A 19,704-nucleotide genomic window follows, 5' to 3' on the forward strand; every position below is an offset into this window, starting at 1 on the left:
TAACAAGAAATGAGTTTGTGGTTTATTAAGATAAGATCTAAATCTTGAAATGTGTTTTAGCTATTTATAAATCACCATCAACCAATCCAACTATTTGGTCCATTGACCACGTGGGAGGAGTGCCTTGATGTTTAGGATTGACATCTGTAGGCAAAAAGGGTGTTGATATACATTTTGTAAAATAACTTTTCATTCCCTATAGGTTATAAGGTGTTCCCCTCACATGTCGAGCGCTTGAACCGCTCATCCCTCCTGCTGCGTGCAGACCGGTGAATGTCTGAGTGTTGGTGTTATGGCCCCACCAATGACTGCGTGTGTGAATGAGTTAGTGTGACGTCGGGTCTGTGACGCAGGGAGGATACTGGTACGGGTTTGCTTTCCCCGTTACCAGGGGGTTTTTTTTGCGCTCCATCACAGGCTCAAACATGTAAATGCGCTAAAACTAGCAAAAATCGAAAACAGCAAGAGCTTATTTCAAAAGACCATTAGCTGGATAGGGTTAATCACAGAGTGCATAAATCAGAAAGAATTGCAAACAGGAACATTCTCCCAAAAGGATGACCTTGCTTTTATCCTGAACTAGATTGTCAGTAAAAAATGTGTAGTTATCTTGTGTGACATTATTAATTAGAACTCAATAGTTCAACCAAATATCACAAATTGAATCTGCTTCCTTTGCAACTCTATGTGTTGGTGTATTATCATAAAACAGACTCCCACCCTTGATTGGGCACAGACGTCATGCTTTAATGGATTCATTGTTTTATCGTGGAATAATCTTACATAGTAATAGTATCTCTGAAGAGCAGGAAAACAAAAGGCCTTATTTAGAGTTTAATGTGCAGGATAATTCGTCTGAAATGTGGCGGATGTCATGTATGCCGTACTGTCGCATTATAGCCCGGGCCAATGGAATATGTGCGGAATCCTGATTTCTGTGAATATTTATCGTTTGTGCGTCACTAAGTAAGTGTTTTGATTTGTATTGATCCTATTAAATCTGTTTACAGCACACTTCAGAGTTACAAAAAGAATGTTTTATTTTTGTTTTCCTAACTGCTGAACGAATACAGTTAACCCCTTCCATGCTCATGACGGAACGGTTCCGTCATGAGCCACGGTTGGGCTGTGCTCATGACGGAACCGTTCCGTCATGAGCCCGCCCGCGCTCGAACCCTTCAGCACCGCGGCGGAATTCGCCCAGCGCTGAAGGGGTTAATTTAAAGGTATTAACATCTAGCTGTGTGTTGCAAAAATACGCAGCCGCGGCCCGTGCAGGTGAGCGCGGTGGGGCTATGGGATGGAAGTGACAGATGACGGAATAGGTCAAATAAATTAAATAAATAAAACCACTTACCTTGCAATCACCACATCGCCGAGTTGTTTGTAAGTAGTTTTATTCATTTATTTTACCTATTCTGTCATTTGTCACTTCCATCCCCCCACCACTGCCCCACTTCCACCACGCTTACCTGCACGGGCCACCACTGCAAATACGACATCCTACTGCCTTTCCTGTCAAACTCTGTCCACTCGACCAAGATAGTTACCTAATTCACTTTAAAAACTTCCCTCACTTCACAGTCGGAGAAAGAAAAGTAAATACCAGTCCATATGTTAAAAGAATAAGCAGCAATTTGGCAAAAGACGTGGCTGACATTTGGCCTCCTCCTTAAAGCTCCCCTAAATGTAACAAGATCAGCACCAAAACTTTAAGCATCTTTATTTATTGCTCGGACTTTAGCAGCCCACCAAAAATCGGCTCATGACCCAGTGTTTGGGAAACGCTTCAGCAGAGAATTGGTGCAACCTTTCCATCGTTAATCGTTTGTTTCACCGAGGGATCTCAATGTATACAGCAGTCATGCACAAGTAAACGGTTCACACACTAAATGAACACAAGAATAAGCTGCTCCTAGAACAGCACAGGCCTGTCCTGACCAAGGAACAGCTGCCTGGTCCAGGAGTGCCTGCAGCAGCTACTCAGCCAAAGTCCTTTCTATGTCACTTGTAGGGTAATCCAAAGGTTAGCCTCCCAAACTACAAGCTACAGGCCCTGCTCACTGCCAGGTCCCAGTGAAGGAGCGGCCAGGGTCCTTAACTGGAGTTGGGCGGACGCATGGTATCTGCCAACACATGGCAGGTGAGTTGCCCCCTGCATGAAGAGGGCATCGATATCACTGACACTTTAAGTATGAGGACGAGTCATGCAACAATGTTTAGCGGATATCCTACTTCACTAAACTCAAATGAAGGCTTCACGTCCTCAAGAGAGTGCAAGGTTTGGTCCCTACCTCCTCCTGATGAGGCATCTCTGCCCTGATCATTACCAGCCTGTCTTGGCAGTGTGTTTGGAGTGGTGTCCCCGCCAGCAGGGACATTTTACGGATCTGTGGGGCCCTGGGCCAAATGTATTTAGGAGGTTCTGTTCTGAACACGTTTCAGCTCTTTCATGCCCTCTTTGGCCAGGGCACTGGCCGTGCACAAGCACATTCGTCCAAATTCTGAATGTGTTTACATCTAATTCAGGGATAGTGATGTGCGTTTTCAATATTGTCACACAGCAGCAGCTCGAGAATATTCCTGCAAATAATCTCCATGACACCCTCCCATTTCTCCTATGGAAGGTCCTATTTCCTTCAAAAATAAACTTTTTCATGAATATTATATGAAACATGAAAACCTTCCTTTACAAAATGTCTAATAAAGTCGCACACATCAACTACATTAAAATAAATTAACGGTAACGGTATTCAAAACAATAGGTTTAGTAATTAATCCAGGTCACCAGGGCAAGACTCTGCGGATCAGAGCTTTGCTCTCCATGCCACTGGAATCAAGCTATCCTGGCTGAAGAGGGGTGAAACCCCGAAACCAGTCCTAGGATGCTTGTTTCCAGTCCAGGGAAGAACTGGCCTGGCAGTTCCGGCCGGACTGTTCCCATGAGGCACAGGGTCAAGACTGATTTGCATATGGCTAGGTCCAAACTGGAATGGCATGGTGAGCAAAACAACGATGGACTTAGGCCCAGATCTCTGTACTGGGGTGAATGTATGACATTGTTCTGCATTCTGTCCATCAACAGTTCTTTTTGCATGGCTCTTTGAGGGGGCGGGCCTGAAAGGAGGGGGCATGGACCAGAGCCACTGTGCCCAGGCCTTTAAACGCCTCTGCCTGCCAGGGATGCAGAGGTAGACAGAAGTGTCCCACCCTCTTCATCTGGTTTCTGGTCACTATCAGAAGTTGGAATTTACCAGCAAACCGTATCAGATGTTTTCCAGTATCGATATTGTCTACGAAATTAACTTGTTTCATGAGTTATTCCCCAGATTCAGGATTCAGCCGGACGTCAGGGCATAATTCATCCCAGCAGACCTAGAAGAGACAGCGATCTATGGCAAAGCCAAAGGTTGATGGACTCTCCACTCTTACCCCGCTCATTCCACGGGGCACCCGGCCACTATTGCTAGATACTCCACTGCGGCCCTAAGAGAGGCACAAGTGCTTCGAGGAGCACCCTGCACTTCACTGCTTCACTCCAGCCAGTGGAGACCGGAAGGACTGTTGTCACCCCGGGACATTGGCACCACGCTGAACATGGACTTCACACTTTTGTGATTTTCCTCCTTCTCCTGTGTCCTCATTACCTTCAAGGAACTCCTTGAGCTTGTTTGTAAGAGGGTACGGGCCCTCGTTGCAGAAAGTACCCGCAAAGTCATCCTGGTCGATGGTCCACACCATGACGCCTCCAAATCCTTGCTCCCTCACAAACTTGACCTGAAAATAAATAGAGAAAAGTTGTGAAAAGACCCATAATAATCCATTTATTTTGTTGTATTCTTAATCGGTGTGTGTTCAAAGTTACATAACCAGGCAGAGTTAAACCTCATAAATCTAATATGGCCAGGGTAGGAATTGGCAATTGGGCCATATTTTTTTTTTTAATGAAAAATATGCGCTTCCTAGCTGATAGTGATCTAGGCAACTGCCTAGAATTGCCTTGCACTGACCCTATAATTTTTTTCATTTACTCGTTTTTTTTGTATTGCTGTGTAGTATGAAAGGGTAAACAATATTAACATAGTATCAAAACACAGTAAGGAAAGCAGAATACTTTCTTTGCACCAGTGACGGAACAATTCTGTATTGATGACATGTTAATTTTGCACCTGCATTTCCATTGTCTGACCCGTCTAAAGTCACATTTGAGCAGACCGATGAGCGTAAGAATGACATTTACATAGGTGGCTCCTCCATTTGAGCAGAAGAGAGTTGACTAACAATTCCCAGAGTTCAAAAATGAAATGGTAATAAAGTTAATTTATTGCCTTTTTATTTTTTCTGCAACCTGTCGTGAAATAAGTGTCAGGACAGGGCAGTGCCAGCACTGCAGATTGGCAGCAGCAGAGAGCTATGCGCTTTAAAAAGTGCATGTTTCTTTGGCCGGCCGTCTTGTGCTGGCCAGCCAGACATGCGCATTTTAAAGTTCTCTGATCTAGCTGTCTTAGACAGCTGGGTTAGAGAAAGCGCAGGCCACCAGTGCTCTTAGGAGCGCCTACTGTATCCAATCCTGGTGTTGCTTTCATGCTGTGAAAGCAGCCCCGGGATTGGGCAGTGCAGTTTCCTGCATCAGGAGCTTCCTGAAGACACCCGAGGGAGGAGAACGTCGCACTGCGAAGAAAGAAAGGTACTTTGAGTATGTTTTTTTGTTGTTGTTTTGCACCCCCCCCCCCCCCACGCGCCAATTGCCACAGCATTTGCATTGGCTAAAAATACACTTTTTCAGTAGTTGGCCAGGGCAAACAGGGGTTCCAAAAATGGTTCAGTCACAGGTCTACTACAGGGAGGCAAGTTTGTAGTGCAGTATGTGACACACTGTGTCCTGTGCGTACTCATGGGAAATTACTGCTCATGTTAGGCTACATATGTACTTCCGGACCAAAACTACCAAATGGATTTTTTTAGCAACTCCACATTTGTGTGTGCAACGTGTTTTTATAATTTTTAATCTGAGGTTTGCTTCTCAATCGATATTTTGGGCGGTTTGCATGCCGATTAGACAAAGGGTCTATAGTGCTATTAGTAGCATCAACATTGCTAGGGAGCGTGCGAAGTTAGTCACATTCAGGAAGTATATTTATTTTTAAAGTGTTTAAAAAATTTTTAACTTTGATTACTTCCTTTAGTTTGTGAGAAATAGAAAAAAATCATGTACAAAATAGCTAATATAAATGCATTTATATAGCCCTGAAGAGGCATCGGAGTGCTTTTTTTGATACAGTAGTCAAACCAGCGCCCATCAGCTTGCACCTGCATCATGAGTCGGGGCAGATGTACGAACGCATTTACAAGTCATAAACGTACATTTCAGGGTACAAAATCAAGACATCTAGTGAAGATAGCCAAGGCATTGTGGGCGTTTTGTCAAGAGCAAGAAACATCTTTTGGAGCAGAACATCTTCCGGGTGAGATGGATGAGATGGCAGACTGGTATTTATAGATCCTTTATGTTAGATTTGGGGGTCTCTAGTTAGCAGAGGTAGGTACCTTTGTCCAAGTAGGGGCCCTTGCGTCTAGTCAGAGTAAGGGGGTACACTCCTAAAATAACCCCTGCTCACCCCCTTGGTAGCTTGGCACAAGCAGACAGGCTCATCTCAGAGGCAGTGTGTAAAGCATTTGTGAACATATACAGTAACCAAGTGACAACACTACAGATGGACACCACACAAGTTGTAGCTTAAAATAAGTATTCTTTATATAGACTCATCACAAGACCACCAACGACACAGAAATCCACAATATTGTACTTAAAAAAAAATGGTAGAATAGCTTAATTCTCTTTAGATGGTAAAATGCGACACTGAGTTAAATGTACCTTAAGATGCGCAACGCTATACAACGAAAGTGTTGTAGAGAAGGTGATGCGTCAGTTTCTTACTGCGATGAAGATCCAGTGCAATAAATTAAAGATGGAGTCTGAGTGTGTGTGAGAGAGTGAGAGTGAGAGTGAGAGTGAGAGAGTGAGAGAGTGAGAGAGTGAGAGTGTGTGAGAGTGTGTGAGAGTGTGTGAGAGTGTGTGAGAGTGTGTGAGAGTGTGAGTGAACCCGGGGAAGCCAATGGACACATGAATTAAGGGGTTTCCCAAAGTATTAACCCCCCCCCCCCTCTTTTGCTTGGTACATCAGCGTTCATGAAAACTGCAATCCGTCCCGCTGGTGGAACTTACCACAGTGTTGCATACCGGTCATTGAACTCTACAGTTCAGGACTACAGAGCAAACAACCAGGTGGGATGAGTCTTATTTCCTCCAATTGGAGAGCCGCAGAATTTCCATAAGAGGGAGGTGGCTCAACCCTTTGCTGTCGGCATCTGAGGAAGGCGAATTATGCTGAAATGCACCATGCCAATCAGCTGTGAATAAATTGGTTTCTCCGCAACTCCCTGCTGTGTCCTCTTGATTGCTTTCCAGTGAAGCGGTCTTGTGTGATATATTGCGCGCGTCGCCGGCAAACCCGCTAAAGAGGACCCATCCAGCAAAGCGGCCTGTGGCGTTGTTGGCATCGTGTTAGGAGACGACCAAGGGATTGGAAACCACAGGCCCGCCTCCGGATCGGTTCAGGCAAGTGGCCGCTGCCAGAAGACAGTCCATGATTACATGGGGAATTGTCATCACTGTATCGACGATTCACGGCCCTGACTGCATTTGAAATTGGGGCTTGGACGTAGGAGACCCGGGGAAGCCAATGGACACATGAATTATGGGGTTTCCAAAAGTATTAACCACCCTCTTTTGCTTGGTACATCAGCGTTCATGAGAACTGCAATCCGTCCCGCTGGTGGTACTTACCACAGTGTTGCATGCTGGTCATTGAAGTCTACAGTTCAGGACTACAGAGCAAACAACCAGGTGGGACGAGTCCTATTTCCACCAGTTGGAGAGCCGCAGAATTTCCGTAAGAGGGAGGTAGGTCAACCCTGTGCTGTCAGCATCTGAGGAAGGCGAATTACGCCTAAATGCATCATGCCAATCAGCTGTGAATAAATTGTTTTCTCCGCAACTCCTCGCTGTGTCCTCTTGATTGCTTTCCAGTGAAGCGGTCTTGTGTGTGAGATATATATATTATCTACTGGCGGTCGCCAGTAGATAGTTAGTGTTTCCATAGGAAATCCGCAACATTCTATTTGGAATAACTTTGGCGCCGGTAGACGAATCCTCGCGAAATTTTCAAAATAGGTGGGGCGCTCCGCTCCTACCCTGAAAGTCTCGGGGGGATTCGTCAAGCAGGGGCTGAGAAAAAAGGGGGGTCCCAAAACGCGTTTTCCTCATGCAATTTTCCATAGGGACCTTTAGTCCAAGGTACAGCCCGAACGGCTGAACAGAATTACTTGAAATTTGGCAGAGAGGTAGTCCTCAGGTCAGGGATGTGCCTTTTGCAGGTCTGGTGTCAATCTGTTCAGTAGTTCCTGAGAAAATCAAAAGTAAAATCATATATGTGGGCGGAGCCTAACCACACACCTCATCCTGAGATCTGATTGGCTGTCAGCACTTCATCCAAGAAGTGTTGGCAGCCATCTTGGGACCAATATACATGATAGCACCTCATTAAAAAGCATTGCAGTTAATAGAAGGTTTTAAGACTTTAGTTACATTATAAATCATTTGTTGATGGTACCATACTCATTTTAGGAATTGTGGTATGTTCTAAGGTGAAAAAGCCTTCTGCTGGGATATCATGATTGAGAGACAAATATTTTCTCATGCTTTTCCCACAGAGGTTTAGAAGGTGATCTATAAGCTAACATGAGAGCTTATTTTCTGTAAATTCACATTATCTTTCTCAGTCATGTGAGAATGAAGTCTGACATTCTCAGTAAAACATGTACATCCAACAAGGGCAGAGACTGTCAGTTGATTCCTTTGTGTTCTACTGCAGCTTCCCAGAGTGTTCCAAAGAACAACTAGAGCGCTAACAGTCCTACTTATGATAAACGTATGGCACACCTGAAGCCATCTTGCTTGGATTTAAGTGGTAACTCTAAAACATTTAATTTAAAAAGGAACAAAATGAGGGGGTTCATTTTTCCATAAAAAGTAGGATTAGTGCTGCAGAAAGAAAAATTAGGGCACATTTTGAGTGACTTCTCAAATCCTCTTCTATTTCATTAAAAAATTCTGACATGCAGACTGAAACATGCACTTTCAATACCAGCAGCAGTTTTCCCTGGTGAGCAGTAGCTTTACTACAGTGATCTAATGAGCAAAAAGAGTGCCAACATTCTGAATTTATGGCAAATGTGTGACATCTGAAGGCCTTTGGAATCAAAGTAAAAAACTGAAAGTATTTCCTACTGAGGAGACTGCAGTAAATGAGGAAATTAGGAAACTTCATAACAAATAAGTCTGCCAAGATGGCCACCAGAGATAAGAGAGCCCAAATGTAGCCCAAATATCACCCATATGTAGCCCAAGCATAGCCCAATGACAGAATGTCCCAGAGTGTTCTTAAAAACAACTAGAGTGCTTACTGTCTTCATTATGACAAAAGTATGGCACACCTGAAGCCATCTTGATTGGAATAAACTGGTAACACTTAAAACATTTAATTTAAAAAGGAACACAATGAGGGGGTTCATTTTGCCATAGAAATTACGATTAATGCTGAAGAAAGAAAATGAGGGCACATTTTGAGTGACTTCTCAAATCCTCTTCTATTTCATTAAAAAATTCTGACATGCAGACTGAAACATGTACTTTTAATACCAGGAGCAGACTTCCGTGGTGAACAGTAGTTTTACTACAGTGATCTAAAGAGCAACTAGAGTGCTAACATTCAGAATTTATGGCAAATGTGTGACTTATCTGAATACCTTCATGATGGAATCAAAGTAAAAAAATGAAAGCATTTCCTACTGAGGAGACTGCAGTACATGAGGAAATTAGGAAACTTCATAACAAATAAATCTCCCAAGATGGCCACCGGAGACAAAAGAGCCCAAATGTAGCCCAAAATCACCCAGATGTAGCCCTAATATAGCCCAATGACAGAAGTGTGCAAAACACTTATTATTTTGTGTTTTTGCAGTGTTATATAGTGCAGACTTGTCAGGTATTGGAGTGCTTTACATGAGCATTGGTTACATCACACAAGAACAAATTCATTTTGGTTGTAGACATGGGGAGACTAAGTGATTTGACCAGAATCACAGAATGTTGAGCTGAAGCAGAAACTCCAACCTGGTTCCCCAGTTGCAAAGTCTGCAGTTCTGGAAGTAACACCACATCCTCTCCCCTAAGTGCAATATTTAATCAAGTGGTCAACTGGATAAAAAAACATAAAGGTAACAAATAATTTAAAAGTGCTTTCTCGCTATTTGAAAACTCAGAAAATATGTCCTTATTTTAGTCTTTTAGAGCACTAACCATAATTTTGATGCCAATAAGACCCTCTCGTATGTAATTTCTAAAGGAAATGCTCTAGGTATTACAGTTTTGATTACATCAAGATGACGTCAGGCGTTCCACACTTTTGTAATAAATATAGAATGTTAGCAATCTAGTTGTTCATTAGGATACTGTTGAGAGGCAGAGGCCAGGGGCACGGACTCTGAAAATTGAAGGCAGGTAGGAGGGTTCAAAGGCAACAATTTAACCACACTGAGCAGGCAGGAAGGGCCGTGGCAGCACAACAGACTATGGAGGGCAGTGGAAAGGGGGGCAGGGGCAACAAACCAACAATACAGGACTGTTAGACCTGGCATCATTGGCATGAGTCTCTCCTCCATTTTTTTCTGTTTGCCTCCTCTGTTTACGATGTTTTTGCTGGTTTATTGCTTTGGGCACTGTGCCACTGCTGATCAGTGCCACAGTGCAAGTGCTCCCTATCTTAAATTGTTATATTGATTGAAGTTACCATAATTGGCTTGGTTGACTTACTGTTCAGTCCCTAGTCTAGTGCACTGCGTGTGCCAAGGGCGTGTAAGTTAACTGCTGCTGGTGGGCTTGCAGCACTGGTTGTGCCACCCACAGAAGCAGCGTGTAAAATATGTCTCAGGCCTGCCACCGCAGCGCCTGCGTGCAGTCCCTGACTGCCATGTCGACTTGGCAAGGAAACCTACTTGCCAGTCTCTAAACCTTCCCTTTGCCACATTTCAGACACCTCTATGGTAGGCCCTAGGGCAGGGTGCATTGTTGGTAAAAGGTAGGTCATGCCCTGATGTGTGTGGGATGACCTAATTGTGAATTACAGCCATTTTCGTTTTTCACTATTGAAGGGCTACCTGCCTCCCATAGGCCAGAATGGGCAGACGGATTATTAACTCCATTATAATCTATCTGACTCAGGGAGCATGGTAGCAGGTCGAGTTTAGTATCCCTGAACTCAGAATTTAATAACACACCCTTTAGGATGGATGGTTTTTAAATTCTACGTTTGAAAATAGCCCTTTTAGAAAGTGGCTATTTTCTTGTCCAACTATCCACCGGTCTCTGCTGGTTTGGTGTGTGTGTCAGGGGCTGGGTGGCTCCAGAGGTCTGAATGAGTCAGTGTGGGGTGAATGAGGCATTTACACAGAGTGAGGGAAGAGTAGCCTGCCCTGCCTGACACAATTCTGGCTCCACCTCCTGCTGGGCGACTGATAGCCCTGCTCCTGCCAGTGACAATACTGGCTCCGCCTCCTGCTGGGCGGCTGAGGACTCTGCCCTGCTCAGTGAATAGGCCAAGTGCCTCTGCCTGGCAACACCCACAACGAACCTGAGATGGGGGGAATTTCCCTGCTTGGACAAAGGGAACAAAGGAGAAAAGGGGTATAAGAGAAGGACCCCTGAACCAAGAACTCAGATCACTTCTGACAAGGAAACCTGTACCAAGGACAAGAAGCCTGCTGATCTAAGGACTTGCCTCCCCTTTCTGCCAGAGTGCTGTTTTGCTGTGGAGGAACCTGAAAGCTGCTTCTTTATTTTTGCCAAGGAACAAGGAGAGAGGAACTTGGTGTGTACTCTCTGAACACTTGCTAGGAAATCTCCAAGGGCTGGAAGAGTGCCAGTCTCCTGCTGAAGTCACAGGGCCAAAGGACTTCACCATTTTGCTGAATTGCTGGAAAGTGTTGTTTCCAGTACACAAGGGAGAATCTGCAGTCTCGACGCCGCCGAATCCAGCCCGACACCGTGAGTAACGGCTCCAGTGTCCCGAGCCTTCGACGCCGGGCCCGATCGACGCCAGCAGCAACGCCAGTGAGCAGTGGGTATCGGCCCCGGCTCCAAGTGACCCCGTCTCGACGCCGGTATCGACGCCAGTGAGGAGTGAGTATCGGCTCCACCTCCAAGCGACCCCGTCCCGACGCCGCTGCTGATCGCATCGACTCGACGCCCTTCTCGACGCCGTGAGCGCTGCTCCGGCCCGACATCCCTCGACGCCGCTGCAGATCGACCCGAATCCGAGGCACGATCGACGCCGACCTCGACGCCGACATCTCGACGCCGTGGATCATCGTCTTCTTAGTTTCTCAAGGTACTGTACTTGTGGGGTCTGTTGCAACTCCAGGCTCGACGTAGCGCTCCTCGCGGTCGATGCCGAACCTTGGGAATCTTGTAGACTCGACGTCGTGTGACTCCTGTGGGGGTTACATTGTTGCCAAAGAACTGTGCTCAGAAGAATACTTTGATAAAGAACTATTTGCCAAGAAGAAACCTTACTTGAACTATTATTTTTCCTTCCAAAGAGTATTTATTAAGACTGTGGTATATTTGTCGTTATCTGGTCTTGTGCTAAGCCTTATATAAAAATACTATTTTTATAATAACTTCTGTGTCGTGTCCATCTGTAGTGTATTCACTTTATTACTGTATGTGGTCATAAATGCTTAACACACTGCCTCTGAGATAAGCCTGTCTGCTCTGCCAAGCTACCAAGGGGGTAGCAGGGGTTATCTGAGTGTGTAATCCCCTTTCCCTGACTAGAGTTGGTTGGTCCCTATTTGTCAGAAGTGTATACCTCTGCCAACTAGAGACCGCCGGTTCTAACAAGGACTTGCAAGAGAGGCTGTGGCAATGTAATAGACCATTGTGGGCAGAAGGAAGAGGCAATGGTAGTACAGCCATACATGCCAACAGACCCACAGCCAGGAAACGTCCAATGTTTTTAAGCTCAAATGGGCTTTATTTTATCTGTCTCCTGTCTACAATCTCCTCTTTTTAAATGTAACTCAAAGGGGAAAATCAATACCCCAGTTTTTTTTCAAAATCTCCCCCCTACCAAGTTCAAAATGTTCGCAAGTATGGTACATTGGATCATGGAAGGAAATGGGGTAGGGACATGGACTTGGATAACAGAGGACAGGAGGGACATGGAGAGGTGCACCAAACTGACCCTGCAGGGCAGGCATCAGGGTTTGCAGCAGCACAATACACCACACAGGGCATGCGGGATGGGAGTGCAGCACAACAATCCATAGAAAGCAAGAGGGAGGGGACAGGACCATGCACATGGACAACAGAGAACAGAGGGGCAAGAGGCAGGACCATAATGGACAGACAGGAGAGAAATCTGCAGCATAACAGACCATAAAGGGCAGGAGGGATGGATCAGGGGCATTACAATGGAACAGACAAGCCAGGAGGGAGGGAGTAGGGGTCTGCACATGTAAACAGAGGGCTGGGGGTAAGGGGGCAGGGCAGGAGCAGCAAGATAGCCATGGAGGTCAGGCAGGATGGGCACTAGAAGCAAGACACACCATGAAGAGCAACAGTGAGACTGTGATGGCATACACACAGACCATGGAGGGAAGGTGGGAGGGGTTCAGGGGCAGCTAACTGACCACACAAGGAAGGTGAGAGGGGCCATGGCAACACAGAAGACCATGCATGGCAAGTGGGAGGGTTAGTGGTAGCACAATGGCTATGATGGGCAAGAAGGAGGGTGCAGGGGCATGCCCAAAGGACGATGGAGGATAGAAGGGAGGGTCAGGACCTGTGCACAGACAAGAAAGTTCAGGGGAAGGGGCCTCACAACAGACCACACGGGGCAGGCAGGAGGAGCAGTTGCAGCACAACAGACCAGGGAGGGCAGAAGGGTGTGGCAGTACAATGGACCATGTAGGACAGGAGGAAGAGGATAGGGGCATGGCATGTGGACAGGCAGAGTGGAGGTGGCAGGGACAGGTTACAGTCATCTGACAATGCTAGGCAGGTGGGAGGGGAGTGGCAGCTCAACAGAACACTCATAGTAGATAGGAGTGGCAGGTCCATGGAACATGGTGGGCAAAAAGGATGGAGCAGGGGCATACACAAAGACATCGGAGGGCAGGGGGAAGGAGAATAGGGGCAGCAAGCTAAGCACAAAGTTTAAGCAGGAGGTCAATGATGGGGCATAGAATTGGGCAATGGAGGGCAGGAGGAGTGGACTGGTACATCATACTAAATTGAGGGCAGTGGCAGCACATCAGACCATGCATGGCAGGAGGGAGGAGGCTAGTCCATGGATTCACACAACAGAGGATAGGGAGGAGGGGGATGGGGCAGCAAGCTAACTGTTCAGAGAAGGCGGGTATTAGGAACTTTATTGTTTTTAAAACGTGTGTCTGTGCGAACTACTTAAAATATGAACAAGTATGCAGCATAATCTCACTTTTATTCAGGAAGAGGACGTTTGTGACTGTGACTCCGGGCTCACTTGGCAGAAACACCCCCTGACCCTCCACCCCCTATCGCAAAATGTAATGCCCGTGAAAAGGGTAGGTGAACACAGTGTTATATAGAACATAGTCCTGAGAGCACGATTGAAAATGAAAACTAGATATAGTGTATGGTATAAACTATGCACCAAAAAGTGTGATATAAGATGAACCGGGCGTGAAATATAATATGCAATACATTGTGCGCAATGACAGATTCATTGGAGAGCGCGAGATAGCACAGGCACTAGCGCGTGCTATGAGATATGCGCCTTGGAGTGTAATATGCACAGGGCAGTGTTGTGTAACCTAACTAGTCTCTAAAGTTGTAATATAAAATATGTGCTGGGGAATGTAACGTTGCATATGCACTGTGACAAAGATATGGATCCCAGATTGTAATATGTATGGCATAGCACTGTGCGTTATAACATAGGCATCGAGGAAGGCACGTTAGATGGGGCAATATAACCCGTGCGAAGACAAGTGTGGCATGACATATTCACGGGGTAGTGTTACAGTGCACATGGGCTAGAGAGTGTCATAGCATATGCACTAGCTAGTGGAATACAACACAGAGGTGTGTGGCACTCAGCAGGCAATGGTGGGTGTAACACAGCATTGGGCTCTGCCAGGAGCGCGCTGTGACTCTCAAGTGATGTTCGTCCCCTTTCCAGAGAGTAAAATAAAAAGTATTACACATCCGGCAGTGGATGTGTGTTTTATTAACCGTGAGGGGGGTTTCTTGCATAGTTTGTCGAATTTTTGTCGAATCCCCTTTGAATGGCTTGGTGTGCATGTGTATTAAATGTGCCCGTCAATAGCTACCCATGTTTGTATAAATAAACGACAAGGGTGTCTACCGGGATTAGGCACGGTAGGGCATCAGACATGTCAGAGCTTCACTAGTGGTGTAAATACATTCCACGTGGATTCATTGTATGCTTAGTCGCCTTTTAATGAATATCACGCAAATCGTCATGGTGATAGGTACGTACGGTTTGTCCAGCATGTCCTAGGTGTGTCTATAAATATATATCTTTTTAAAATAATAAAAAACAGTGGCCGGCCCTGGGGATTGGGGTCAAAAAAATATGATTAGGAGACAGGCCCTGGGGGATGGGGTCATCAGGGCCAATAAATTAGAATAAGCAGGGGAACCACACAGCCCCCCTTCTTAAAAAATTAAAATAAATAAAAGACTGGCATCGTGCTGGAGGCCACGTCCCCTCCTTGCAGCACTCTGCAAACGCGCCCCCTGGCGAATTGTAAGTTGGGGAATTAATTCCTCTTCAATACTGAGGGTCCCTGAGGGCCAACTAGCCCAACAGGCATCTCCAGTATGCACCAGGGAGCTGCGCTGCAGACAGGTGTTCTGAGGCCAAGCCGCTTTTTACACCTCTCTGCAACGCAGCTCTGTGGCGCTTACTGGAGGTACCTAGTGGTCTAGTTTAACCCTAGGGACCCTTGGGATTTAAGGGGACTTAATCTCTCAATTTAGAACAGCCACAGGGCGCGTTTACACAGTGGTGAAGGGAGGGGACAGGGCCTGAGGTGACGTGTGCAAACACGCACTATGGCACGTTTTAAATTGGGGATATAATTTTCGTTCAATACTGAGGGCCCCTGGGGGCTAACTAGCCCACCAAGTGCTTCCAGTAAGCGCCACTGAGCTGCATTGCAGAGAGGTGGTCCAGGCCGTGCCACTTTTTACACCTCTCTGCAACGCAGCTATGTGGCACTTACTGGAGGTACCTAGTGGGCTAGTTGGACCCTAGGGACCCTCAGGATTCAAATGAACTTAATCTCCCAACTAAAAACGGCCACAGAGCGTGTTTGCACAGTGGTGAAGGGAGGGGACGGGCCCTGAGGCGACGTGTGCAAACACGCCCTGTGGCACTTTTTAAGAGGTAGTTTTAATCCCCCAGCCCTATTATATACTAGGGACTTACAGAGGAGGTCATGCTAATCACAGGGGGACCCCAACGCATAGTGTTCCCTAGTGTATGTAGGTGTTGTCACTGTATTCGGAGTGTCTTTTAACATAGCACCGGCTCTAGGACTGGTTAGTCAGACTCCGTTACCGCCAGTATCCGTCTGAAAAAGTTGAGGGTACAGGATGATTTTGCAACAAGGCTTCTTTCTGCTCTTCTTTTTGTTCTTTCTGCACGTTATCCTTCTTCCTGCACTTTTCTCCGTCTTTGAGGACTTCTGCTGCTTCTTTCTGCATTTCTTTTTTTTTTCTGTGCGTATTTTCTTCTTTCTTCACATGTCCTATCTCTGTAGGCATAGTTAGAAATTCGCATTTAAAAAACCTTTGAAATTCACTGAAAAAAAACATAGGTTTCTGGGGCGTTATAGTTAGCTGGACTTTTCACTCGTACAAAACCATTGAAATTCCCCCGTTATAGTTAGTTCAGCTAACTATAACTCACGCGCCCGCAATGCACTGCTGATGACGTTACATATTACATCACTCATGACATGGTCAGTGACATCACTAATGACATCACTGATGACATCTCAAATAACATCACTGATGACATCATCCTTGTGATAGAGTGGCAGACCTCCTCTCCCCCTAATATAACCTTTGATACACATTCAAAAATCGAAACTAAAATTTTCAAGACAATGGACATACCAATACCAGTTACAACAACCTATTCAGTAATTCTAAGATTCACATACACATCCACTCATTCACCAACAGTCCTATACAGTCACTCATACATGTACTCACTCATCATATGTACTCCTACACCTATACATCCTGTTACACACCGCCACTCATCCATAGAGTTACTCACACACAGTCACTCATGCTAATAAAGAATCAAACATCCATTTACTTGCATATACAGTTATACAACCACCACCACACTTGCTTCTACAGAAACTTACACATACTTTTTTTTTTTTCTTTTCTTTTTATCAGAAAAGGCCTTATAAAAATCCCCGGAGAAGCCATCGAGGCCGGGGGCTGTGGACCCGCGAAGCACCTTAATCGCCCCGCGCACCTCCGCCACAGTTATAGGCTCCGCCATGAACTCCTGCATGCCCTTATCCAGGAACACAAGCGCGATCTCCGACAAGTAGGCCGCACGAGAGGCTGGGGGTTCCCCCAGCTTGGTCTTGTATAGTTCGGAGAAGTAGGTCAGGAATTCGTCTCTGATCTCAGCGGGTGTTGTGCGGAGCGAACCATCTACGCCCCACACCTCAACTATTAAGGACTTACCATACGGAGGCCTCAAAGCTTGAGCCAGCGTACGTCCCAGCCTGTCCCCCTCACCATATCTACACGCCGTCTGGTACTTCCCCAGATACAGAATCTCTCTGTCTGCTGCCTCCCGGAAGTCAGTCAGGAGGCAAAGCCGCCTAGCGGACACGTCACCAGCCGGCTCACGCTGCGCTTCAGCATCAATCGACGCTAGCTGTGTCTCCAGTTGCTTAATGGTCGCGCGCAGCGCCTTCAGGACCCCAGCGTGCTTAGCTATGCAAATCCCCCTGATGTAGGCCTTAAACCCCTCCCAAAGCATGGCCTGAGAGTCTACAGATCCTGCATTAATCGTGAAATAGTCCTCTATCGCCTCGGAAATCTCGTGGACAAATAAGTCGTCCAGCAGCGCTCTCCCAGGGAATCGCCACTGTCACTCAAAACCCTCGGGGCGCGGAACATCCAAGCAGAGCGACACAGGGGAGTGGTCTGAGTACGTTCTAGGGAGCGTAAGTAGCCCACGAAACCATGGGGACAGGCCCGGGGACAGCAGCCAGTAGTCAATTCTGGTCCAAGTGTTGTGTTGCCCCGAGAAATGCGTGTAGTCAGTGGTATTCGGGTTGCGCCTGCGCCAAATATCAACTAGGGAGAACTGGTGACAAAGGTCCAAAAGTGCGCGCCGTGCCCTAGGCTTGGAAGGAGCAGCCCCAGACGTGCTGTCCAAACTAGCATCCAGCAATAAGTTAAAGTCGCCGCCAAGAATGAGGCCCGCTGGTTCAAGATTCGCAAGCTGGGCAGCCAGCGCATGAAAAAATTCCGGGGAATCCGTGTTAGGGGCGTACACACATACCAGGATGACCGCATGACCCATTAACACCCCTCGTACTATGCAGTAGCGTCCCTCCGGATCCCCCCGGAACAGCTGGCAGTGAAACGGGACTCTCTTGTGAATCAGCACCGCGGTGCCTCTGGCATAATTGCTAAAATTGGAGAAGTATCTATGGGCGCCCCAGGAAGCTGCAAAGCGCGCGGGAACAGAGGTGTGTAAATGAGTTTCTTGAAGAAAGGCAATGTCAACCCTGTGCCGATTCAGATAGTGTAGTACCTGCTTGCATTTCCGTTGGTTGTTCAGGCCTCTGACGTTCCAAGACATGAGTGATAGGCCAAGGGGGGCTTCATGTAAGCCTATGTGTACCGTCGATGCCATACCACTAGCAATGAGAGCAGGAAAGCAGAAGCGTCTCCGTGTATCCGCAAAGTTACAATCTGACCGGCCATGTCAAGAATATCAAAACTCCCCATCCCATCCCCCATCCCCCCTCCCCCCACCCAGCCACATCACGCAGACGTGAGGCAAACCCCAACCTGTGGAAAAAAAACGAAGCTTCAAATAGCAATACCAATGGTGTACAGTTAGACAAGAAATAAGCATTTTAAGCCAAAAGTGCTCCCGGCGGTGTCAACCAAAGGGGAATGGCAACGACCCGCCGCCGACCCAGCACCACAGAAAAAGCAATGACATAACAAAGTGTCCCAAACTTCCCCATTGCAAACAGTCAGAAAAAAGTCTAAAGCTGGGATGCGGGCACTAACTCAGCCAGGCCCAGAGCCGGAAAACAGGTCCTGGCTAGTCGCAGAACCACTGCGCGGAGGAGAGCGTCCATCCTAATCGCCCCCCGAAGGGCCCCTGCGTGATTTATATGTTCGGCAGAACTCCTGTACCGCAGTAGGATTGTCAAATATCCGCGTTCGGCCATCGATGTCAACCCTCAGCCGGGCAGGATACAGCATACCATACTTGAGGCCCAGGTTGCGGAGCGCCGCTTTCGCCCCAACATATTTACGCCTGGCCTCCTGTACCATGGCGGTAAAATCTGGGTAGAACGAGTGTCTTGAGCCCTGCCAGGTGATCTCGCCCTTCTCTCTGGCCAGCCGCAGGGCTGTGTCCCGGTCTCGGAAGTTCATAATCCGGGCGATCAGAGGGCGAGGCGGGAGCCCCGGGTTAGGTCGCGGCCCCAGGGAGCGGTGCGCCCTCTCGACCACAAAGCCTGGTGTAAAGGAGTCTCTCCCAAAAATGTCCGATAACAATTGCTCTACAAAAACATCCAGCCTGCCGGTAGCCGTGGATTCCGGAACCCCAGTGATTCGGACGTTATTGCGCCGACTGCGCGATTCCAAGTCCTCGTTCTTGATGGCCACGTCCTTTAGTATGCGCTCCAGTCAATCTAAGCGCTTGGTGTCCTGCACTGCGCCATCTTCCACCGCCGATATTCGAGCCTCAGCCTCCACCAAACGCTGATCATGGGCCTGGATCTTCGCCCCCATCGTTTCTAGCGTTTTGTTCAGGGCATCAAAGCGTCCATCGAGGGCCCTGAATCCAGCACGCATCTCTTGAAGCCAGTCAGGGGATGGAGCAACAGCCGCCGGGCCAGAGGACTGGCCCCCAGCAGGATCCGGCATGTCCGGGCGCCGGTCCGCCGGTTGATCGTGTAGCCTTTCAAAGGGCAGAGTCTTCTGCTTTGGGTCCCTCCGTCCCATGCCCCCACACGGCCAGACAGCACCTCGCGGGTAGGGGGCCACAAGGCGGCTTCAAGGCGCTGCGACGACGGCCCAGGAGGAGGAACGGATCTGCCACTTCTTTGGCCCGCAGCGTGGGCGATGCAGCGGTCCCCCGCAGACTCCGGTCAGCCCCAACCACACGGCACACCAGGCCCGGGCACCAACACCGGCCGCGCCGTTTCAAGGCGACTTCTCCTCGCCCAAGACCAGGGAGCGCCTCCTCGGGGGCCCGAGCCCCGGACCAAGCAGAGCGGGCGGCC

The 19,704-nt window shown here is 47.5% G+C and overlaps 1 protein-coding gene across 1 annotated transcript in view; it reads right to left on the reverse strand.

Annotated features, from left to right (window-relative positions):
• Window positions 1–3,567: 3,567 nt before the first annotated feature.
• Window positions 3,568–19,704, reverse strand: part of LOC146869371 (acidic mammalian chitinase-like) — a gene marked incomplete at its 5' end in the record, with an annotated part of 77,442 nt that continues 61,305 nt past the window's right edge. The window contains one exon of the mRNA XM_085635904.1: window positions 3,568–3,777. Coding sequence (XP_085492030.1) covers window positions 3,568–3,777 — 210 coding nt within the window. The remainder of the gene's footprint in view (window positions 3,778–19,704) is intronic.

Source organism: Triturus cristatus, chromosome 1_1 (assembly GCF_964204655.1).
Source record: "Triturus cristatus chromosome 1_1, aTriCri1.1, whole genome shotgun sequence".
In the NCBI taxonomy this organism is placed as follows: domain Eukaryota; kingdom Metazoa; phylum Chordata; class Amphibia; order Caudata; family Salamandridae; genus Triturus; species Triturus cristatus.